A 25792-nucleotide genomic window follows, 5' to 3' on the forward strand; every position below is an offset into this window, starting at 1 on the left:
TGAATTTTTTCAGATTTTAGGCTGTGATTTAGCCCCTTACCAGAGTTCCTGCATATGTTAAGACTGAAATTTCAATTTGTTGGCCTTTTCCCTGTTGGAAATTCTAATAAGTACAAAAAGGAACACAATTTGGGCATTCTCAGCAGGGGACCTAAATCATCCATAAACTACATAACCAGACAATTAATAATGAAGGACTCAGAGAGAATTTTTCTTTTAAATAATTGTCTGCTGACCCTCCCCCACTGGTACATAATTTGCTTATATAGGTTCAGGTTCCATATGTTGAAAGCTGCTGTTCTGCCCTTTGGTGCCATTCCTGACATTGATGTGGATGCATTTTCAGCGTAAGGACATTTCATCAGTTCTGTAGAGTCAGTTTTCTGTGGGCAAATGACCATATTCAGACCCACACAAATTAAACTCTTATTAAATACTTAGTAGGCCCTGTCTCGGGTTTCCACCCACTGAGGTGGTCTTGAAATGCCTCCCCTCCTTACTCTCATCGATTTTCTTATTTACGTGTAAATTAAATGGTTATCTCCAGATGCCTGGCAGAACTTCTCCCTGGAAGATTTTTAGCGTGGTGATAACAGTGTGCCAAGTTCTTTGGAATGACAGTGTTAAAATGGTGATGATAGGAAACCTCCAGCACTGCTCCGCTACTGGGACTACTGGGAACTAGACCTGCTGCCTAGCTTGTGCTTACGTTAAACATCCTGGTAACTTATATTTTCCTTTTTGTGTCTCCATTTCACTTAATGATTTTCTATGTATTGTTGCAGACATCTCAACAGTGAGCATGCGCTGGACGATAGAAGTACAGCCCAATGTAGAGTACAAATGCAGGTTGTACAGCAGTTAGAGCTCCAGGTAAAGCCATATTTATTTTTAATATTGCCTCAAGTCTTCCTCAACTTCCACCATTTCTGTAGTGTTCTGTAATGAGTTCCTGTGTACTCATTCTTGAATGGAAAGTCAAAAGCCTGTTGTTGTCCTTTTTTAATGTTTACTTTTTACCTTTTGGGGGTCAGCTCGGCTTCCATCCTCTCTCTGACGCACGGCCGTCTCTGGAAGTCACAGTAACGTGTATGCGGCTGATGCTCAGTTACCACCTTGAGCATTCCTATCTTTCTTTCACTTTCCCGCCATTCTCTCTTTGCTTTTGAGCCTTCTGATTATTTGTTGTTGGTGCAAGCCCGTGAAGTTGCTAATGTTGTTAATCTGGAGCTCAGAAGATAAGCTGGGGAGAGAGTGAATGAGAATGCACGTGAATGCAGAGAGAACTAGTGCATGTGACCAGGACGGGCGAGTGAGCACACACAAAAACATATTTTCCAAAGCCGCAGTAGAAGTGATACGAGGATTTATTCCTCATTTTGTACGTCCCCTTTCCTCTCCATCGCTGAGAATAATGTGACAGTTCACTGCACATATCATAAATATATATGTTCATATATAATACATAACGTGCATAAATGTACTGTATATGTAGAGCTACAAAATACAGTATTTGGAAGTCCTCCGAACTACGTTGGATAAATTTTGTGACTGAGGAAGAAAATGAACTTGTGCAGATTTCCCCAGGAAACCACTGTGGTGAGAGATGGGGACGGTTTTAATGCGGGTTCCACTTCCTGGTACAGTACAACTTGTTGATGAACCACCGTATATTAACACTAATCCCATTCTTCATATAATTAATAGAAAATTAGTTTCTGAAAGTAAAAATTGGGTCAGAAATGGAGATTATTAAAATGTACAGTTGCAAAAGCCTGACCTGGCAAACCCCATTTATGCAACCGAGTTCCAGAAGGCTTTTGAGTGCTTGATGACTCACTGTGCCTTCTTCCTCTGCCTGGTGCAGTGTGGCAGGAGGTTAGCCGACGAGGGGAAATTAAAACAATGTTGTACATTATATTGGGACTAGCCATCGAAAAGCCTATTTTGTATGCAAGACAGCAATGCTGAGATATATGGAGAGCCCTAGGCTAAGTACAGAAGATAATTACATTTGGAATTTTACTGAGTTAAGTCATTTACAGCTTCAAATAGTTGCAGAGAAAAATCAGCCCAAACACACTTAAACTTTTTGTTGTGCCTTTTCAGGATAGAAAGTATTTTTTTTTTAATTAGTTACTATTTTATATGACCAATCGTGTTTTTTAGGAGGATTTTTCTCAAAAGTTATTTTCTCAAGCTAGTTTATACTTTTCATTCAAACTACAAATACAAACTTATTGGAACAGTGCACATACAAGCAAAGGGCACAGCATAAAATCTTTTGTATGTCTTCGGAAACATCTTTAAATTTAGTATGTTGATAGAGAAGAAGAAATACTAGTAGAATTATCCCACCCTCAAGTATGTTTAAAAGCACAAGAAGGCTTTTAAAAAACTGGATTCTACAGAATAAACTGTATAACTCATATTACTTGAATTTTTATGATGGTGACTTTTATAAAGTGATATGTTTCTGCATTTATTGATAAAATGAAATTCTTAATGACGGTCTGAAGTAAATGATCCAAGTTGTCCTGGTTTTCCCGGGTAGTGTTTGAGTGTTGGGCCGTCGTTACTCAGGAACTAAATACCTGTTTTATTAATTACTCTTGACCCTCCGCAAAGCGCAGTCCAGAGAGAGAAAGGCGCGATTCCATCAGTCAGTGAAGCGATTGTCTCCTGGCCGCTCCACTCTGGTGGTGTGGTCTGTGTGGCCTAGAAGTGGCATAGATTGTTGAAGAGTATTCTTCGATTATTTGCAGATCTCATGTGGTCATGGATTTCTTTTCATCCTTCAGTCTTAAGTCAAACTAAAGGCAGGTTTTCAGCTTGGAATAGAAAGCAAACTGTCCTGGCTGGAAGTGAAGGTGTAGTAGTTACCTGTGATGTTCCAATAATCTATTTTGCTTGAGAGTTCGCTTTCATGGAAGAAGGGACAGGCTAATTCTGACAGGTTCCATTTCTTCACAGCTTGAAAGAGTGGCTAGACCGGTGCCATAGTGCTTGTCCAACTATGGACTGCAGGCCTGAGCTCATAGGCTGAAAGGTTTTGACATTTTAAATGGGTGGAGGACAAAAAAGCATTGAAACAAAAGGAGAGTATTTCATGGTACGTGAAAATTATTTGAGATTTGATTTTCAGTGCCAATTTTATTGGCACACAGCCCCACCCCTGCCCATTCTTTTACTGATGATCTGTGGTTGCTTTTACACTGCAATAGCAAAGTCAAGTAACTGCAATGGAAGCCATATGGCCTGCAAAGCTGAACATATTTATTCTTTGGCTCCTCCAGAAGTTTGCTAAGCAAGCCCCGGTCAGGAGGGGTCAAAAGAGAAAAGGGTTTGGATTACATTAGTAGCAGCTTATTTCCTAGGGTTCCTGGCTACCTAAACTGCGGCCTTCCCCTTCATACCTCTTCCTTCCTAAACATCTTACCTCAAACTGTGTCGGAGCTACACTGCCCCCCCTAGCAGCTTCATATGACAAGTACTTGCCAATCTTGGGAATCGTGGGAAGCTGGTTGATCATTTATGTATTCATCTGTTTATTCATTTAGCAAAATTTACCAGGAACCTATTACATAGCAAGAACCATGCTGGCATCACTACAAAGTACCATGGTGATGAAACCTGATCGGGCTGCCCTCCTGTTTCTTACATTCTAGAAGGAAAAATAGTACAAAGCAATCTTCCAGTGGAGGTATCTGTTTGTTGGATGATACTAACTCATGCCATTGGGTTCTGAAAAACTTGGGCCAGGCAGAGTGTTGCACTTCTGTAATCCCAGCACTCAGGAGGTTAAGGCAAGAGGATCTCTGCAAGTTCCAGGCCAGCCTGGGCTACAGAGGGAGTTCAAGTCAGCCTGGACTACATGGAGACCCTGTCTTACACAAACAAACAAAAAATATTAGAAACTTACTCAAAAGAGGATTTCATTGCCAGAAAGGAGCCAAACGAAAACAGAATTTATCCATTGAGTTACATTACTCAATCAGGCAAATGACAAGAAAATGTTAATAGTTTTTAGTACTTGAAGAACCCTTGGCATGATACAGAGCTCACAGAGGTCTCAGCAAGCCTTAGGAGTCTTTGGGTCTCAGGCCTAGTATCTTTGGGGACACCTGGAACGAGGTACAGTTATACTCAGAACTCATTCCTTGTAGACTTCCTATTTCTCTAAGGGTTAGCACTTCCATTTTTGTGCTGTTACATTTACCATTTCATGCACCTGTATCTGAAACTGCACTTCTTAATGTACTTAAAGATCACTATGCCCATGGAACCTCAGAGGGTGGGGAAATGAGGTACCGGTACCAGGAAGAATACGATGAAGGAACATGCTTGTGCCTGGGCATCCATTGCCCAGGGACTGTCCCCAATCCTTTTATCCACAGACTATCTACCTAAAGTAGATGGTCTTGAACATGACTAGCCTGAGGGCTGCTTTTTCCCTAAAGAAGGTATTTCCCAATCCAGGAAGTACCTAAACCTCCAAGTATCTCAAAGTATTTTACAGAATTGCCATTGATTCACTTGAAGTTGAAAAACGTTCACACCACTAAGTACTACAATAAAGAACAGTAAAGATTTGAACAATCCCCCAAGGATAATAACTGTGTTAAAGTGAGAGGATAAATCTCCTACCACCCAGACTCCCAGAGCAGTACTTGCTCGGCCTGGATGTTAGAGGATGCATCAGTGGAGGCTCCGTATGTCCAAAGGATCGTGATAAAAGGACTCAACAGGAGAATTCAAAGGGCACAGCCAGCTTCAGAAGTGACCAGAGGTGGTGAAGGCCACTTGAGTGTTATTCTGTGTACCTCTGCAGTCCCTTTGTATCTGAACCCTAGTAACTTCCTCTAACACAGAGCAGAACACTCTTTTGTACCTCCCTAAGGAATTAGATATGATTTTTAAAAAATAACCACTGTCAGCGTTAGGGGACAGTGGCTAGAGATGTTTGCCTTCCTAGAGCTATTGACACTTGAATTAGATTGAAAAGCTGGTAAGACTCTTAATGGTGAGATTGCAGGCAGGCAGAAATGAAGATGGTAGGTGATGGAGTCTTTGTCCTGTCTAATCTGCACTGTGTATGGGAGCTGCCTGGTCCCCTGTATTATGACTGGATTCACAGAATTGAAGTTGTAATAGACATGTCAGTTATGAAAAGCAAGATACATCTGTATTTTTGAAATTTTTGTTGGCAGGTATAGAAACAGTGAGTATTTTCTCAGCAGTGGACTCCTTACCTGTAGCATCATGAAGAGGGGGTGGTGATTAATTCCATTTTCATGTCACTCTTTTCCTGGTCTCATTGAGAAGGACGAGGGATCAGCCGTCCAATTGGCATCCTGCGTGAGCATTCCTTACTGCATTTTGTTACTGTGAAGACAGCTGTCGTTTCTTGGTGTTTTACCAGTGAGCAAGATGAGGGTCCGCCCCCACTGTTTCCTAGGAGCCTTACCCTATAGCCCCTGAAAAGTCATGGGAGCTTACAGAGTACACCATGGATGACTCACAGCAAGAGAGACACCAGAGAAAACATTTGGTCCAGGGACATGGAGGTCAAGGGATACGTTTCAAGATTTCATCTGTTAAATGTTCGCCTCTTTCACATATTCTCCTGAAATGATGTACAGAGAGCTAAGTTAGAATTGGAGGTGAGCAAAATTACCCCTACTAGTGTACAGGATCTTATGTAAGTCATGAAATGTCTGTAAGTCCCACCTGCACCTCATCTCCCAAACACCCCCGCCCTACCAGGACAGAGGGACAGAGGCATAGGAACTGGGAATATTTGGGAGTGTAAGGACTTCCCACCTTGCATGCTACAGCCAAGATAGTAAAGAAGCTACTGTGATGGGTGAGCACCCACTGACCACCAGGCATGGGCGTCAGGATCTGAATTCGGATTAATCCCATTCACCTGGGTCCCTCCAGGTGGGGACATATTTGTGAGCCTCAGCTTTCAGGCTGTAGATGAGATGATACAAAAATGTCACAGTGGCTGGGTCATAATTCTGTCATGAGAGAGGGGGAAACCATCTAGTTTAGCAGACAAGAAAAACATCTGCTAGAATTTATCACTCATAGAAAGTGTGAGACATTAGTGGTTCAGGTACATTTTTGTGACAGCATAGATGGGTGTTGAGCTGTTTTTGTGACCATGCAACAAACAAACATTGCCAGATTGCCATATGTCCTCTTGATAAGTACCTTTTGAATGCCAAAATAATCTTGAAAATGATCTGTTATCTCCATGCGTCGGAGGCATAAGGTTCAGGACAGGCTTCCTCCACCTGAAGGTTTCCTACCAGAAGGTTTGAAGTGGACCCTGAAAGCAGCGAGAGAAAAGAAATCACTCAACTGAAGTGGATCTGCCACTGCTCGAAAGGATGGGAGTAAAGTAGTATGGAGCTTCTGTTTCTTAATAATTTTACTCCATTCAGTCACTATTAAAGAAACTCCAGTTTTCATCGAAACTCTGGATACAGATAAAGTGACCTGTTGTTTTTCCAGCACAATGCTGTTTGGTAGAGAGGGCCACTGAGCCTCTACTGCCCCACCTTGCAGTTTTTAAGAGAGACAGCAGTGAAGGTGACCACAGGAAGAGATGTTGGCAAGGACTTTCAGCTCAAGGAAGCCACTTGAGAATTTGTCCGCATTAGAGTGGGAGAGAGGACAGTTCAAGAATATATTTTTCCTTTTAAAATTCATCTTTGTGTTCAATACAAAATAGGGTGACCAGCATTCAGTTTGCTTGCCTGGGATGAGGAAATCCCCAGGAGCTGGGATTTTTAGTTTAAAATTGGAGAAGGTCCTGGGTACAGTGGTGTGACTTGGCCAGGCCACTGGCCAGGGGACAGAGCTGTTCAGTGCCCCAGGTTACTCTTCAAATGAGTTCACACAGGATCTCAAAACCACTTCAGTGGATATTTATTGAGTGCCTACTGTATGTCCCAGGTGCTTCACATTCCTAATTTTGTCAAATCATTCCCGTATCTCTGAGTAGCTATGATCCTCTTTCCTGGATTCTCAGAGTTGCTTTTTTAAAAAAATAACTTTTCAGAAGCAGCCTGTCTTGCATCTAATGAACATGTGTAATGTAATGTTTCTTCTAGGTGAAGCAGCCTGTCATGACCTTTACTATTGTTGGGCCTCCTAGAATCACAGAAACGCGTACTGCCTTCATCTGATGGAGGAGGACACTGGACTTTAGAAAGTAGATGCAGTTGTCCGCACTGGTGTTGAGTAGTAGTCTGAATCCCCAAGGCAGCGCAGCCATTGTAACCCATTCTCCTCCTGCGCCCCTTACAACTTTGTGCAGAAGCCGGTGAGGCCGTGTGGGTTCTGTGCTTGTTTCCATGAGTTGCCAGTCTCTGGTTTTAAAACCCAGTTTATGGGACCATTTATCCCTTTCTGCCCCCGTCTCCCAGAGCATTCTCCTGAACAGTCCTTGGCGGCTAGCAAGGCTTGAGCCCGGTGACTTTAGGAACTCTCTGAAGTTTTCTAAATCATCAGCAGCAGGAACTGTAAGCTCTAAGAAAATGTCAGCAGGGAGAAAAGAGCACAAGTTTCAATAGCAGAGGGAGACATTAATCCTAACACAAATCAATTACTGCATGGACTTTGCATGTGATTACTCTACCATTAGCGGTGCTATTTGTAATCATACCAGCTTCCTAGACTTCAGCAAATATATTATCTGTAATGTGTCCCCCTTTGGACCTTTCTAACCCCGTTCAAGGCAGTTCTCAGGACACTTTGTCTCAGCAGTGGCCTCACAGACCCTCCTGCCTCGGAGCAGAGCTCGGAGTGAGTTCAGAGCATGTTGGGGACGGTGAGGTCCTAGCATGACTGCAGCCCCGTGTTGCCAGTGCTTTGTGACTGGAGCCAAGACGAAGAGGGGAGAACGTGTCTAGGTGTCTCACTTCCACGTCCCCTTTTGAAAACCAAGACACTTACTTTTCATAATTTAAAGTCCTGCCTAACTCTGGAAGCATTAGAATTCCTAGACTATGACTGAGTATTAGTGTGTGTCTGCTTTAAATGTCAAGAGAGTCTTTAATAATAACATGTGAGGAATGTTAAGATGGTGACAGCACAATAAAAGTAGGGAAATTCTTTGATTGGGATGAAATGAGCCATAGATTGCCCACCACCTGAATGCTATAGTTGATGATGAAATCTTTAAAAGTTTTTAGTGGTGCTGAGTTTGGAAGGCATGTGGATTACCAGAGGTGAATAAAGTGGGGAAAGAATAACTGTTGGGTAAATGCTCAGTTCAGTAGAAGAATGAGTTGTACTCCTTGCTGTAGCTACTGCTTTGTGTGTTTTTCTTCTCCGGGTCATACCCACTTTAGAGACCAGCATAGCTGAAAGTACCCTAAGTAACTGAATACACTCTGCCTAAATCAGGTTCACTTGTTTGGATAGTCTCCGTATACAGAACTCCTGAGGAAACCTATACAGACACTGTTTCAGGTTAATCAGTCCATGACAGAGTAGTACCTCCTAAACGTACATGCTTTCACTTGGACACTTGCACTCTATTATTAAAAGCACCTGCTTCTAGATCCTTCCCTTGGAGAGTTTGCTGAACAGATTGAAGTGAATCTTCAGCTTAATGGGGCTCATCATGACACCAGAATTATACAGACTTTCTACTCATAACATTGGCCCTGTTAAAACCACATCCCCTGGCTCCTCCCCAGAGGCCCTGCCTCAGTAGGTCCACACGGGTGTGAAGGGAAGAGACAAAGTCTGTGTGTTATAGTTAGTATACCAGGTAATCCTTATGGTCATGGCGTTGTGGGAAAGCATCATATAAGTAACATCCTTATCTTCTCTCTGCTCCTTCTCAGCTCCAAGACCTTAAATACGTTAATCTTGGGACCCTTGGTTTTCCCCAGTAATAAAACAAGAGATTAGTGCTGGGGACTTGAAACAGCCACAACGGTCTTTTGGTGAAATGAAGGCTTGGTCGGTCTTTGTACATGTTCTTAATGATTGTAGCATTTTTCACGCAAAACCTTTCATTTATTTCTGCAGAGTTTTGTTTTTCATGAGGGAGAACTGGCCATATTGGCCTTAAAATGGTTAGTCCTTCTGACAAACTTGTAAAATGAAGACAAACTTGTAAAATGAAGGTGTTAAATGAACCCAAAATTATGTTCCCTTTTCTCTGCTAAAAGAATGAGTTTAATCCGCATAGTTTCTGTCTCTGGCGATGTTAGATGGAACTCCTAGCCTTTGGCAGTCATCCTGGGTCTGGAGCAATGTGCAAGATCCCATCTTCTATGGCCTAGGCAATCTTAAAACCTACTTTGAGGACACGGCTAATAGAAGAGGGGATGACCTATACCAGGCAAAGCGGGGAAGTATTTTCCTAGAATGAGAAGAGGAAATAGTAAGAACCAAAGAGATAAATCTACGAAAAGTAGGCTTAATCTTTCCTGTGTTTTTCTATTCAGTTTGCTTTTTGCAAATCGCAAAACTATTTCTCTTCCCAGTTAGCCCAGTGGCAGACCCCATTGAATCACTGTAATGCTAATCCACATTCTAAACATATACTCACCCAGTCTGGACTAGATTGATGGCGCATCTCTTTAACAGAGAAAGTAAATATTTTTGAGCATTAATGAAGCACCGGTGGCTGGGTTAGGACTGTTCTGTGCAAGAACGTAGCTCAGGTTCGGCACAGTCCTTCAGAATTCAGAGATGATTATCCCATGCTCAGGAGGAAGAAGAATGTACGTGGGAGAGCTGCAGGAGACATTTAGATCACCCAGCCAGAATCTGAGCCCAGCACAGTGCCGGTGCTGGACACATTCCTCGCCATCGTCATTCCCCTGTGCTTCCAAAGAACTGGCGCGCAGACTCTGTAATTACACACAGTAACCTCTGCCCTCACAGCCACCAGTATGTAGCACGTTGTCAGTCCCTGTGAGGCACGCGCTCATCCCATGCCCTCTAGGAAAGCTTTCAGAGAGTAATTCTCTTTTGATATCACAACATCTTAAAAAAAAAAAAAAACGAAGTTTGCCAACCAGATTTTTAGTTGACCTTTGGAGTATGTTGCTCAACCACTTTTTGTTTGCCTTTCGTGGAGTGTACAGTTTAAGAGGGAATGCTGGAATATACTTGCTAATAGAATATGCTTGCATTCTCATAGCGTAATAATGAAAGGATGCTGGAAAAATTGATGGGGATGGTGAGCTCTTGGAATGATGGAATTAAAAAGTAATGAAGAGTAGGAAAGCTTTTTGAAGGACCTGTGGGTGTTATAGATGCAAGACAGACATCTAAGAGAGAAGGTAAAGTTCCAAAGGTGTAAATGTTCCTTGTTTTTGCCTTTAAAAAAAGTGACTCTGGCATGTTTCTTTCTTGAAATGTTTTTAAAAAAGCATGTTAGGGCTAAAATTGTTTACCTAAAGCTCAAGCGAAAATATATTACATGACAGTTTATACCAACCAGCCACAAAAATTGGATTTTTACATCTTTATGGAACCTTATCTCCCTCTGTAAAGGTAGAAGTAGGGTGGTAGAGTTGAGTTCTCTGGAACTTCAAAATGGATGATGAATTTTCAATAATGTTCTCATGGAAAAATAAAAAATACTCCTAATGGCACTTGTCTTCAGGGTTGTGGATGTGACTGGGTATACACATTGTAGGTGGGTGTTTGCAATAGAACGTGAACTGCTTTTCACTGACCAGTAAGAGACCAGCCCACTGGATGCTTGGATCCAATACAGAGATGATTCCATATAGAGATGGATCAAGTACAGAGCTGGAAATTTGGATTTCCCTTTTACTAAACTTGGTCTCTGTAGTTGCTGCATCCACAATGTTTACCCCCAAATTAAGTCACAATTAATATTCAGCAGACTCTCCAGTAAATAACACCTCTTAGCCTTTAATTTGTATTGTTCAGCAGGGCAAGCTACTTCTTGTTTTTAACAAAAGAGCAACTAATGTGCCTTAATTCCTTCTACTCCATGACAACTTTAAAACCAAACTTTTATTTTAATCCAAGAATATTTTAGTTTTAACATCAAAAAACTTAGAGAATACTTAACATAAAAACGAATAACTGTAGGAAAATGTCATTCCCAACATTTTAATTGTTCTAACGGAGCCACTTTGGAAAACTAAATTCCTTTAGCATTATGTACTCAGAGAATCTTTTAGTTTGGCTGTTCAATAACTTAGCAAAGAACATAAAGTGGCTCCTAATATGGTATCATTTTCATTTCCTGTTTGTTGAAAGATAAATGCTAACACTGTAAGGCTTTTTTTTCTTCTTAATTTATTCTCCCTGAATCACAAGGGAATAAAAAGAAATAAAAAAAATCCAATGTGATATGGCTTGAGACTGAGTCATCCAGTTAGGATAAGCTGAAAGCTTTTTCTCATCCCTTTTTGTCCTTTTTTCTTCTGCCTTCTTCCAACTTTTGAGTCCCTATCACCTCAGAAAATAACTGTTTTAAAAATTGAATCATGTTCAGTTTGCGGATAATTTTACACCTCCAAAAATTGCTTAAAGGGTTTGAGGTAAATGATGTGACATACAGTAAGCCTCTCCCTAAGACAAATGTTCTCCAGAAGTGCCTGAAATAAAACTGTGTCTGTATTCATTCATTCTCATGTTCTGTCTGTCTGACTGTCTGTCTCATTAATCACATTTGCATCTTCCTCTCAATCCCATAAGTTCTCTTAAATGTGTCTTTATGTTTTGTGGATACATTGTCCACTTCTTTTACAGAAGTCATTGTATGTTACCTATGCCAGGCTGTCCTGAATTACCAAAAGTATCATTGTGTTAATAGTCCAAAGCAAGCATAAAGCCTGTACTATCCAATAAGTAGTGAGTGCCTGCTGTGTACATCCAGTGGACTTACCTGTAACATCAGAAGATAATTTTATAAAGATATGTAAACTATTAATACCAGACTAGCACGTAGCATGTCCTTAAATATTGAATAAATGAATAAGCTTATTTGTTCACTTGAAGATGGGACCCCATCAGCCCTTGTGTCCCTGTTCCTTCCTGCCAGTGTCACCTGCCAGCACTGGCTTAATCTGTGCTTACCCATAAAGAAGATGAGGCGAATTTTGCACAGATGTACCCCTCTGTCTAGGAGTTCCTCCACAACCACAACAGATGAATTTATGAGTTTTAGCTGCCTACCTCATTTTCCTTTGGCCTCCTTGTGAGTAAGGATGGTTAATAAGCATGATTCACATTAGTCTTTAGCTGTCCGTATTCCATGGGGCTTCTTGGTGCCAGCAGGTCTAGAATATCCTAGTTAAAGTCTACTGCATATTGTGTTGAGAAACTTCAGTGCCGCCTCCGGTTACTTGGAGCTTGGCAGTGGCCCTGTAGATTTCAGAAACAAGCAGTGAAAATGATTTTGTCATGTGCTGTGATGGTGTAGTTGTTTGGAATATGTCTAATGTGGAACATTAAAACAGTCTTGTATCTGTATTCAAAAAAATAACAAAGCCCTTTCTTCTTACTAGCTTGCAAAAGACAAGGAGCGGCTGCAAGCCATGATGACCCATCTGCATGTGAAGTCCACAGAACCCAAAGCTGCCCCTCAGCCCGTAAGTAATGCTCCACCAAGTAGCAAAACACAGAGCGAAACTTACGCTCCTTGTTTTATGCTTTCCGTCCCGGCATGGGGAGGAGAACAGCTCCTTTGGCTGATATAAATGTCAGAGGCCTTCAGTTCTCTTAACTGTTCCAGTGTGCTAGGCGTTGGCGAGACACGGTGTGATCCATACGTGGTGCTCACCCTTGAGACCTGAGAACCAGCTCTTCCTTGAAACAGAGTGGTGTTAAATGAAGGTACTAAAGTGTTTTGTAGGAGCTCTGTGGAGAAAGGAAATCATTCTGAATGGCAGGAACGCAGAGAAGGTAGCCAGACCGTGGTAATAGAAGAAAGAGGCCTGCTGGCTTGGGCAAGCTGAGAGTACTGCAGGAGAAAAGGAGCAAGGAGTGGTCCCAAGGAACTGTAACAGGCAAAAGAAAGAGGAAGCACGCCGGTAGAATTGTGAGGGGCTAAATTATGAGGACCGTCTAGTGGTTCCTAAGGATTCTGAAGTGAGAATTACTCTTCCACAGTCAGGAGCCCACATGTGACACATTGAGATTACCTTTTACTTTTAGAGAGTCTCCTATTTCTTGCCTTGTTTCCTTTTACTGGACTTTGAAATACACCATCCCAGCATAGGCAATTTGTACCGAAGCAGGAGAATGGCATCTAGAGCCTCAGAGCTGCCTTAGATCTCATTCCTTGTAATGAATTGATCCCTTTTGCCATTGTATCTCTCATATGCTTCTATTTCTGAAAATCTCTTAGTAGCTTAAACTGATTATTCAAAATGGAGACAGTGCTTTGCTCCTTGATTTTAAGATTTGTAAAATTTAAAGGTACACTGCTTTTATTTGATTTTGCTGGGAGTCACTGTGTGAAAATTAATTGAGCGTTGACAATCTATAGTTAGTACCAGCAATTTTAATCAATATGCAATGATGCAGCATAATAGCAAAGTATTGGTTTATCTGTTTTGACTGATTTTTTTCTACAAATAAAGCAAACACACACCCATATATGTATGATTTATGGTGATAGAAATAAAACGGAGTCAGACTATTAACCCAGCAAATATGGTAGCCTGCCAAGATGCAGTTGGCAGACAAAATTAATGTCTGAAACAGAACACATTACTGAGATATAGGACATAAAATCATTAAACACTTCGCGCATCCATTTTTACTAGGAAAGAGTCCTTAGTTTCCATGTATTTCACAGTAAATGGCTGTTAAACTGAGGAGTAGGCTACCAAAAAGAGAAGAAGAAAAAAAAAAGAACCAAGCCATTCAGTACTGTGGAATCAGTCACCAACTGCGCTTTTTCCTTTCCAGTCCCTTTTAAGGAGGGTATGTGGGAGAACATGAATTCAGCAAACCCTGTTGGTAAGACCCTGACATGAGCTGACTGCCTTCTAAAAACAGGCATAGTCTGCCCCAAAGGGCTCTGGGTGCCTTGGAACTCTCCAGGTCTTCAGATTATAGTGAAACTATTTTCCGCAGGATGAAGGGTTTTAGCCTTTACACCTAGCATTGAGGGAGAAGATGAGATTATCTCCTGTTCCTCCATGGATAGAGAACAGCAGTGATAGACTCACTATTGGCCCAGCACTCTTGTAATACACTTGCAGATCATGGTGCTCCTCAGTAAGAGGAGGGACACATCTGAAGAAATGGCACAGAAGATCCCCACAGGTGCCCAGCTAGCAAGAGGCCTAGGTGTTCGCTGGCAGCGCCACACCAGGCTGCAAGAGAACTATTACCAAATGTCCGTGTGGACCCGGGCTAAGAACCAGTAAACAGGAAAAGCCGCTGCAGAGGAACGAACAGGGCAGGAAGGTTTGTCTTGATGAGTATAAAAAAATGCTTTACGTTCTAGAAAATTATAACTTTGAAGGGGACCTCCTACTAAATTTATTTTTAACTGCTCTATTGAAAATTCTCTACCACTAGTCAACATTATCTCTTAGTAGCTCAGCACAGTATTTCTTTATTAAAAGAAATAGGCACGAATATTTTTGACTGAAAAATTAATAGCTTTTGAATTCATACACAGCAGGTTTTCTTTTGCAAAGAAGTCCAATATCGCTGCACAGCACTTCTATAACCATTTATTTAGAGTCCAAGTCAAACCTTTGACAGCTAGAGCAGCGCTACAAGCCAATATAAAGAACTCCAAGATGTAAACCAACAATAGGCCGTCTGTGTGAGGTTTGCCATTGTCAAATACATAGATTGTTTGGATTAGTTTATGTAAATGTACTGTTGTATTACCCTTTGAAAAAAAAAGATCACATTTGTGTATGAAAAGTGGTTCCTTCACAGGCAGCATTATAAATTCCTTATCCTTTAACTTACATGTAAGAAGTAAAAATTGGTGCCTGACAAGCAGATATTGTGTGACACTCTGTTGTTGGAAGGAACCTGCCTTCTTTTCATTTATTGGAAAATAGAAAATTTTATTATAGATACCATCTTATAAATCAGGAATTATTAAAATATGTATAGGTGAGGCATTGGAAAATTAATTATAAAAGATAGACATGTAATGTTTTGCATAAATTTTCACTTCCTTGCCAAAAAAAAAAGAGAAAGAGAGAGAAAGAAAAGGCACACATGAACTGCAAACCCTTGATGCTTTCAACTTTTGAGACCCAGAACTACCTAGTGACTGATCCTAATGAACAAAATCCTATAGCCTAAAATTAATTTTCCCACCCTAATGATAGAACGCCTCATGTGTGTTTGCATGAGTATCCTTCTAGAATCTGACTTGAAACAAGCAGGCGCTGAGACTCAGATCTAACCATAGATGGGGACTTTCGTGTTATAACCTTTCCAGTAAGTTTATGAAGTTGTTTCCTTTTTCCATTTCTGTTTAAGAGGAACTTTGTGTTTATTTAAAAATTCTTAGTCACTAAGTGATAAAACGCTCTGCTGTAAATGTTGCCCTTCACTAAATGCCATTTGCTTAGTAAGTGTCATTTGTTGTATCCAGTTGTCCAACTTATCCTCACTTCATTGCATCAGAGAGGCTGCCCACATGTTCTTGGATTGTTCTCACTTCAGCTCCGAGATGTCTTTCCTGGATCCCATTGTAGAGCTCATCTTCAGGTCTGGATAGTTTAAAAGGTGTGCTTATCTCAGGACAGTGCCTCAGGTTGTAGATGTTGATCAGAGCTTGTTGCACATGGGAAGGATGCATGGGTCCCCGTTCCCGTCCCTCTCTCAGTAATATGTCTCCCTGCTGCCATCATATGTGAAAAACCTTTCCTCCCGGAATTATACCCAGGGCTCAAAGTGCAGGTTGTTTCAGTGGTACCTTGGTTCATGAACTCTCATGTTTGCACACAGTTTGGTTCACAAACCACGATGTTTGGCAGAGTTCTTTGTTCGCAAACTCTGCATCAGGAGACAAACACAACAGTAGTCATCTCTCCCACATGAACATGAGTATGGCCATCTTTTCCAGAATTGTGGAGCGAATTAAATTCATGAGCCAAGGTACCACTGCATTCTGTCCACAGTATTGTAATATAATGAACAATGAGTAGTCAGATGAGAAAGGCCTGTCCTTGCCAGTGAGGTGTTCGGACTCTTGGGAAGGAAACTAATAACTACCTTCACACACTGCCGTGGCCTGGCTTGTGCTGCGTGTGAGTAGGGTAAGTGAATTGGAAAGTGAGGTCAAAGAAGACATCTTTGAAGAAGTGATGCCTCTGCTACAATCTAAAAGGTACATAGGAAGACGCTCTGAGAAATCCACTTCCTAGATCTTTCTTGTGAGGAACAGTGGGTGCACTTGTCATTGTGTCTCTGAGGATAGGAACTGGGAAAGAAAAGTAGGTAATGAGAGTTAACGTGGAGGAAGGGAAGGAATAGCCAGCATCACCTAAGTGAGAGAGATTTTTCTTTAATGTTTTTAAGGCTGAGCCCTGCATGGAAAAGCATCTGTAAATACTTAGCAGCTGTTCAGTTCTAACATTTGAGTATCTAGAGTAGAAAGACTATTCTTGGCCTAGGTTTAGAGTGGCCAACTTGGTATACTTTAAGTTTTAAAAGATTCTTTCCTTTCTAATGGAAAAAGAAGCAGAAGCAAAAACACAAGAAAATGATAATGAAATGACCAATCGCCTTTTGTCTCCACTGCACTAAGATTCTCAAAGTGGACAGCACTGCTTGTAGTATACTGCTAGGAGGTTACTGTTGCCCATGCTTACCCCAAGGTGGGCTTGCTAAGGTATTTCCTGGGTGGAGGAGGCACAACTCAGAAGACAAAACAAGAAACATTTCTGTTAGGACTTTATTAAATTGTTAAGGATTATTTTACAAGACTTTTCACTACCATGATGTCAGGAGAACACTGTAAAAGCCTGTTTTGCAATGCATGAGAACATGGGAGGTTTGCTTGGCTGTAGAGTACTCCTGCACATCAGAGAACCACTCCTCATCCCAAAGAAACCACGTTCTTTCAGATTTGGTGGGCAGGAAGTTACGGTGTAGGTAGTAGAGCCTTCTTTATGAAAATGTCATAGAGCACATTTGGAATGAAATGCGGTATTTAGATTTTTCTTTTTACACATTTTCTGGTACTCTAACCATGGCGATTAGGACTGTTTTGAAATAGCTTTTAGCTACTAGAAAAACAAAGTGTGATCCCTCTGAAAAAAGGGCCTGTTAACTCTTCTGGCAGTGGCTGACAGTGTAGGCTGCTAGGGCCTTGCTGTAGAGTTGGGGAAATAATACCAGGACATCATAAAAAAGGATTCTCAAGTGCAGCACATAAAAGGTGCGCTATGGACTGGTTTTCATTAAGTCACCACCTCTCACCTCAGCTCAGGTTTTGTAGTTTCTGGTGTCAGTTTGGCTGTTTTCTGTTGTTGGTGCGTCTTCTGAGCATCTCGTACCCGGCCAGGCTGAGACAGGGAAGGAAAGCAAAGGCTCCTAACAAAGGCCACCAGCTGCTGCCTGCTGTCCTGCCCTCCCCGTGGTCTGGCACCAGCATCATCTCTGAACTCCATGGTCATGCCTAGAAATGCAGCTGCTGGGCCCTCTGCAGTTCTCCCGGAACTGCGCAGACCTGAGTCACTTAGGCCAGTAAAACTAACAGCAGAAAAACCAGTTCTGTGAGCCTGAAAGTCCCTACTATGCAGCCTCGGTTTTAGTGTTTTGGTTTCAGGTTTGTCTTTTGTTCTCATGATCTGTTTTCATGTGAGGCAAGAGTACAAACAAAAACAAAAAACGGTTCTTATGGGAATACTCACAACAAGGCTGTTTCTGTCTGGGGTTTACATCAGCCATTTGTTTATTTTTTTTTAATGTGAGTGACTCATCTGTACGCAGGAGAGGAGATTGTTGCTGAAAAACTACAGATTAATTTTTTTAAAGGAACAGGACTAAGGACAACATTGGATAGTTGATAGAGTTTGAATCCTTTGGATGGCAAAGCATCCAGGAGATTCCCTCGGTAACCAAATGGAGGGCAGAGATGGTGCTTGAGAGCATAGTTGCTTTTATTTTTATTTTAAAAACCATACAACAATATTAAGGGACACAAGAATTTAACTTTTGGCCAGAGTTTCAAAGAGATTATCTTTGCTGAAATCATCACATGATGGAATCTTGCCATGTAGAAAATAATCAGACTTACCCATTTTTCTAAACATAGCAACTTCTTTTTAAATAGCAGTTGAATACAATAAGAAAAGTGGGCTTTCCATCAGGAAAAGAAACCCTCCCAGCCCAATCCCTTCCTGCTCCATGCCCCTGAAAAAAATTATCTTTTTTAAAACCTTAACTATAATCAGAAACATGAAACACAGATGCTTTCATTTCTAATTGATGATGATATTAAGATTTCATAGTTTACAATGAAGATGAATATTTCAAGATTACAGCAGAACCCGCGTTGTTCCTGACGCGCTCTTCTGCTGTCTGTGGTTAATCTTTTCGTGGTCCCCTTTCTTCAGAGAGACCTTCATTGAAAGAATTGGTTTGGTTTGAACGGAGCCTATTTTGAATCCTTCCTTGTGCTCCATCTTCTCTCTCCCTTGCCAAGATGGTTTCTCCTCTCGACAAGCATGTGATCCTCAGACAGAAGTTGAAAAGTTAGGAAACTTCTGTAACAGCTGACAAGGTTGACATTTCATTAACTTGTTGGGTTCAGCCTGCAGATGATTTTGCGTGGCAAAGCACCGTCTATTTAGAGTTTACAGCTTTTTGTTCTTCCTTCCCTCACAGGCTGTAGTCATGTTTAATTTGGAATCAGGGCTCCTTTGGCAAATTAGCAATTAGAACAATTTTGTGGGAATATGTATATGTGTCATTAGTTTTCCTGCAAATTAATAGCAAGGGCAGAGGTCAGGCAGAAATTTTCCACTTGACTGCAGCTCCTCTATGGAGACTTGGCACTTGCTTTTGGGATGGCCACAGCTGCTCTCAGCCACCCTCTTCCTCTAGGAACTGTCTTCTAATTAGTTTACCTCATAGCCATCATTACAAATATTACTGCCTCCCCTCCTTGAAATAAAATTACTGTTTCTACAAAATATTCCGGTGACATCTTGCACCACTGCACATTGATGGTGGGGTCAGTGGAATGCAGCATTTAATCATTAGATCACCTCCATCCGCGTCTCCTAATTAGAGTCCTTACAATACATTTTTATCTGGTAATTAGCTGAGATTCGCTGCTTCCTCTGTGGCTTGTTAGAGACAGCCTAGCAGTGGGTGCGAATCGCAGTGTCATTTGTCAAGGCTGGTGAACCCCTCTCTCTGCTCTCTCCTGGCACTGTTTATTTCTGCTTGCCACTGACATTCAAAAGCATCCCCCAAAGCTGCCTGCAATCTCTTTTCTTCATGGGCTGTGCTACCTGGATGGATTTCGTTTTTTCCTTGTCACTTTCACTGGTAGAAATGGTCCAAGAATTAGAATCCTTGTGGAGGCTTCAAGGGTCAGATTCTTTTTGCATCTAATGACATGTCAGTGGAGTTGGTCTGTTCTTAGGTGTGAGGAGCTGAAAAGAGGGGCTTGCACTTGCTGAGGATTTACCTTAGCATCGATTTAGGACAGCTAAACTGGAACCTGGTTGGATGTGATGATCTTCCCCACAAAGCTGGAAAGGAACATGTGTCCCTAAAATACCTTAAGGACGTTTGTGTTCATAATTTTTGTTATGTTTTAAAGAAAGTTGTGACATGTTTTTAGGGTGGTGGGTCCTTAGGTGAAAATAGAAGTCAAGAAGCATTCTCCTTCCCCAGAATGGTACGGTTTGTGTGTATGTTTGCCCTTGGCCAGTGTGTGCTTTCAAGGTGGTAAGCTCTCAAGGGCAGCAGTTGTGCATTTTATTCCTGCTTTTGTCATTACAGGACAGGCCACCTCATTGCTACTCAGGAATGTTTATTGAATGTCATTTATAAGCAGGGATAAAAGCTGCACACTGAATCATTTCCAAAGTGAGCATAACAGAAAAGTAAAACTAGTATTTATTTTTTCCATTAACGAGGAGTAAAGAGATTATACTGAGTGTCTAGACTCCTATGAGTAGATGGGTTGAGCTTTGGTCCAAGTTGGAAATATGAACAAGCCTCGGTTTCCTTCTCTGTAAAACACGAGTAACATCTCATCATTGAAACCATACAGAGGCAGGTGTTCTAAAGCAGTTTTGTAAATGTTTTTCATGAGTTTTCTGAAGTGTTCTGATATTCTTTGGCTCCGCAGCATCTGATTATAAGAGCTGTGTGTTTAAGAGCATTATGCACTAATTTCCTTGACCCTGTGCACCAGCAGATGCTGATACATACTGTTCCTGGACCTGGTCAGCGATTAAGGCCTGAGGCGAGGAAGGGTCAGCACCAGCTTTTCCCCGTTGACCTCTCAGCTCTGTCCCATCCTGTGGCTGCTGCTCTAAACTGTTAGCACTTGGTTTGCAAATGTTTGTCACCAGGTCAGGTTTCCAGGGCTGCTGAGATGGCCCCATAGCTTCCCGGCTTGCTAGGGAGCGGAGACAGTAGTAAACGTTGTGCCATTTCTGCGGCTTCTTCTCGAGCTTCGGGGCCAAGGGGTCTGTGGTTTGCTGAGTCAACCTTTTAGGCTGAAAATATAAAGAGCACAAGTGAATACTCAAGCCCAGCATTTGGCTCCAGGTTTGCCTTTTTCTTAAGCCGTAGGAGATCTTTCTCTTCATCCCTTGGAACTCCCCTAAGCATATCAGGCAGGGAGGATTCTCGTGGCCTTCCTCATTACTGGAGTGTGAGTAAGGGTTGTGTCTTCTCAACATACCAGAACTCTCTTTTATTATGTGCTTTGATTAGGATCTCGGGGGACTCTACTTTTTAATACCTGTCTCAAATAATGCCCTGTGTTTAAGATTGACTATAACTGTGGTGAAAGAGACTTATTATATGGTGAGGGAGTTGAAAGCTGGTTTGGGAAAGTTTTGTTACCAGGATTGCTTTACTCAGGTCCCTTGGATTGGGGGAAGACTCTATCTGTGTCTGAGCAATTCTGTAAACGGTAATAAATATGCTAGAAACCACCAAATTTTTCATCACTGAACTTATACAATAGTAATTCAGTTCCCATAAATTTTGGAAAAGGATTGTCCCTTGTAGTATTTGTAAGAATAGCACTATAAGGTGAAGGTAAGACATAGTAAATCAGAAAAGCACTCATTCATTTTCCTCTGTGCCAGTTCAAATAAATAATAACTCACTTCCTTACTTGAATCAGTAGATTATTTCATTTTCGTGCAACATTTGAAACTTGAAAGAAAAATATCAGCAAATCTTATAGTTCTGAATCTCTCATAGGCCGTGTTCTTTTTAAATTAATAGGTGCTAGTCCTTTATTTGATAGAGTTTAATAACCATTGCACATAAAGCTTTTAAAGATTAGTCTCTGCCAATTGACAGAAATAGATGACGGATTTCTGGCTGAGGGCCAGTCTTTGGTGTGAGCCCCGGTCAGACACTGGCAGTGGGTCCCACGTCCATGAACTTTCCGGATGGAGCTGAGGAGCCCATCCTCCTGCTGACCAGGTTGCCAGCTCCAAGCCAATGGGGCTACTCAAATTTAAATCCATTAAAATTAAACAGAAACTAATTTCACAAAAAAGTGAACAAACACCACTCCTCAGTTGGGTGAGCACACTGCGGAAAGTTGTTTTGAACAGCTCAGGTCTGTACCTTGGTATCCCACGTGGTCTTCACTGCAGCATCTTTCCTGCCTGGTGCTGCTGAGGATTCTGAGGTTACTAAAGGGGGTGTGATTAAAGAACTGTGGTGATCTAGGGTTTCTCAAACTCACTTTGCTGGATAATCCCTTTTAGCATCTGTAAACATCCATTTGGCAGTCTTCGGAAAATACCTATCTCGTGGAAAAGAAAAGAGAGTGTTGCAAGAGATAGCTTACACCAAACCTAAGTGACTCGTTTATAAACATGCCTCCTGCGAGAAGTGACATTAGCCAGGCGTCCTCTCCTTCGTGCCTGCTGGATGTGAGATGCTTTCTTGTTTGCTTTGTTTCTCAGGTCTTCTAAGCTATGTTCTTTTCCTCACAGCTCAATCTGGTATCAAGTGTCACCCTCTCCAAGTCCGCGTCGGAGGCTTCTCCACAGAGCTTACCTCATACGCCAACGACCCCCACTGCTCCCCTGACTCCTGTCACCCAGGGCCCCTCTGTCATCACCACCACCAGCATGCACACGGTGGGCCCCATCCGCAGGCGGTACTCAGACAAATACAACGTGCCCATTTCTTCAGGTAGCTGCTCCATTTTTGCCTCACGTAGAACTGTAACACGCAATTGTTACCAATCAGTTCCTCTTTAAAAAAGTGATAATTAATAGGACAATGATTCTTATTTAGCAGATATTGCGCAGAACCAAGAATTTTATAAGAACGCAGAAGTTAGACCACCATTTACATATGCATCTTTAATTAGGCAGGTAAGTAAATAACACAGTATATGGAATTATAGCAGAAGGTGTACGTGTACAAGGATATGTTATATTGATGAAATAGATTTAAAACCGTTTAGTATGCAAGCATGCTAAAACCTTTTCTATAAGGTTTTTTAAAACTGCAATATATAACATAATTGCTTTTGATTAAGTATTACAATACGATGTGATTATTAGGAAATTCATTTCACACAACAGTGAAAATGAGCCTGTTTAAAGATGGCAAGTCAATTATCACAAGCTACAGTAATCTCTGATCCCTAGAATTAATCTGAGCTCTAAATAATTACTGAGCTTTAATCAGCTAGTGAAATGTTTTGCATTTCTCTTTGATTCTGCTTTATGAATGACTAATAAATTAATATTTCTGTACGGAAACAGAAATAAAAACTCAAAACAATTAGATAGTTCCATTTTGAGTTTTGCTATTGAACTGTTAAATACAACCATTAATCTTAGATCATTTTGTGAAACCTTGCTTACGATTTAGCTCTGAATCATAGTTATTTTATATTTTTAAGAAACTGTATAATGGTAATTCTGCTGAATCGATCATAAATTATTTTCTTCTGATACCTTTTTTTATTTATAGGCCATCCTTGAATCTCCAGAAAAGCAGCTAACACTAAATGAAATCTATAACTGGTTCACACGAATGTTTGCTTACTTCCGACGCAATGCAGCCACGTGGAAGGTAAGTGTTCTCTCAGGCCTCTTTTAGCCTTGGATTGTGACTTTTGTAAGGCAGAGGTAGTTGTCGATAAAACCCAGTTATTGGGCTATAAGAAAGTTACACTTCCATTGTTTTAATACACTCAGAGCACCCAATTTATGGGAATATTTGATTGGGAGGCAAGCTCCATTGTGGTTGAAATGCTAAGAGGAAAAATGCCCATCGTACTGGCAGCTGATATGTTCATGGCTCAGCCAGGGGAGCCATCTCTCCCCACCTGGAATACGTAGAAAGAAGGCAGTGACATTTCTGCCCTGACTCTGAGGTTGTCCTGTTGCTTACACAGACCCATACCGTTGGGTGTTTAACCACACCCAACATTTGCGGAGAGGCAGAGGCAAGCTGTTTTTTCACCATTAGCAACCCAGAGAAATTATCAAACTGAACACAACTTGCGCTGGTTGCATAAAAGCTCATCAGTCCAATTAGCAGAAAAAGCTGGGCCATCCAAGTGCTAGCGCTGTACATGGAAACTTCTTACAGGACAACACAGTGTTTTAAGTCAGGAGATTTTTCCCTCAGAGGTTCATAGATAACCTGAAGAAGAAAAGTAGCCTCTAAATCATGGAGCTTTATTATAATACCATTTGCTGTAAACCAGGTCAAGTTCCATAGCTCTGTTAGATGACCCCAACAATGCTTGGGGTCATGTGACATTGCTCGTTCTCAGCTCAGCAGTTGGTTCTAGGGTAGAAGAGGGCACATGTACAGTGGCACGTATATGTTTGTATTTTTACTACCTGGAATTCTAATCCCCGCACTCCAAAACATTTAGACACCTTTAATACAAACATTTTAGGATTTTTACATGTCATTAGTCTAAACATGATCGGGATTTATTATAGGATACAAGGAAAACTTGCTTTAATTGAAATAAATGCCTTCTCTGCTATTACTTTATATGGGAGAGAAACAAAACACATTGCCTCTATTAAGTTTATGATGAGCATTTTAAAAGAAAAGGAAGCCAGATGTAGTGCCACACACCTGTAATCCCAGCATCCTGGAAAGCTGAGGCAGGAGGATCACAAGTTTGAGCCCAACCGGAACAACTTAGTAAGACCCTGCCTCAAAATAAAAAAAAAGAAGACCTGGGGCTGTAACTCAGTGTAAAGGTCCTTGATTCAGTGCTCAGTACTGCAGGGAAAAGAAAAGTAATATAACCAGAGAGTTCATTCATTGGCACAGGGCCCCTGAAGGGAACCTGTGTTCAAAATCTTACTGCTTTCTTTAGCTTGCCTTGCAGGATAAAATACAAAGGCTCGTTAGCTACAAATGCCTTTAAAAATGTAGGAAATAGAAGAGAATAAAACAGACATTTCCTTTAAATTGCCTTTTATAAATACCAAATGATCAAATTTAAACATAATCACCAGTATGAATATAAATTTAAGCTCAGATCTTCAGATGCAACTTTTTCATTTCTGCAAAGTACAGGAAAAAGTGTCATTAATATAAACAACCCTAGATGAAGTATTTAATGACTCATAAATACATATAATTTTCTCTGTGTGTCCTTACTGGTACTGTGGTCTCAGACAAAAGACGAAATGCCCACATTAAAGTTAAGAGTGAAAAGAGTTCACTCATCTTTTTTGAAAATTCTTGATTTTTAGTTGCTTTCTGCTAATGTGAAGCCCTGGAAAAGAAAACTTAAGTTTTGGCCTTGTATCTTATATTAATTTCATGGCTGTGTTGTTCGGCCAGATGTACATGAATTCTTTTATCAGGAGTAGCTTTATAGCTCTTTGAGTTCTGTACATCTTAATACTTATTTTAAAACATCAGTGATCAGAACAATGTCTGTTACTTTTCCACCTGTGTCTCCTACATGGAAACGTGCTCCCTGGATTCTTTAAGGAAGTTTGGCTGTATTGTTTCTATCTCCTCCATGTTGTTCAAGGAGAGGACCTTTAGTGTCCCATGCCTATGTGCAACTCAGTTGCTTAAAAAGTAGCTCACAATTTTAGACACAAAGAAATTTACCCTACCAAATAATAACTGTGATGTGCCAAGTATTTTTAAGAGTTTGGTTTTTAAGCAAACCTATCAAGATTTGTTTAAATCAAGGATACCCTTGGATAGTCTCCTCAATATCGTGAATCTGGCCCAGTTACACTGATACTGTTCAAAAACTCTGGGAATTTATCCCATGGATTCTCCTTGTGAGCAGTTCATCACACCATGCAATAAAAGTTGTCTCATTATCTTCCAAATATTCCTTTGCGGAGGAAAAATGTATTTAGCCTGAATCCTCAGAGTCGCCAGTTATGATTGTCTAAAAATTGAAACCTCTCTCAAGGTGTCAAGATTTGCCACCTTTATTACGTTCAGAGAGCAGATGCTACAGGTGGTGGAAGGAGAGGGGTTCAGGGTGCAGAGTGGCTGGGCAACAGCAAGATTATTGAAGTTGAACAAAGGCATACGGTGTGTGCGGTGCAGCATATGCACTTACATCTCGTGCTCCCATTGAGGCCCTTATTCCATATGAGGAGAA

The 25792-nt window shown here is 41.2% G+C and overlaps 1 protein-coding gene across 10 annotated transcripts in view; it reads left to right on the forward strand.

The window, feature by feature from the left end:
* Positions 1–25792, forward strand: part of Foxp1 (forkhead box P1) — a 480479-nt gene that overhangs the window by 437398 nt on the left and 17289 nt on the right. For 9 of the 10 annotated variants that reach the window (XM_013513674.1, XM_013513676.1, XM_013513678.1 and 6 more), the window contains 5 exons: positions 786–873; positions 12528–12611; positions 22161–22362; positions 22468–22547; positions 23155–23256. In XM_013513674.1, coding sequence (XP_013369128.1) covers positions 786–873; positions 12528–12611; positions 22161–22362; positions 22468–22547; positions 23155–23256 — 556 coding nt within the window. The remainder of the gene's footprint in view (positions 1–785; positions 874–12527; positions 12612–22160; positions 22363–22467; positions 22548–23154; positions 23257–25792) is intronic. The other variant, XM_013513677.1, reaches the window with a different exon arrangement.

This window comes from Chinchilla lanigera, unplaced genomic scaffold (genome assembly GCF_000276665.1).
Source record: "Chinchilla lanigera isolate Chin_1 unplaced genomic scaffold, ChiLan1.0 scaffold00020, whole genome shotgun sequence".
Classification (NCBI taxonomy): Eukaryota; Metazoa; Chordata; class Mammalia; order Rodentia; family Chinchillidae; genus Chinchilla; species Chinchilla lanigera.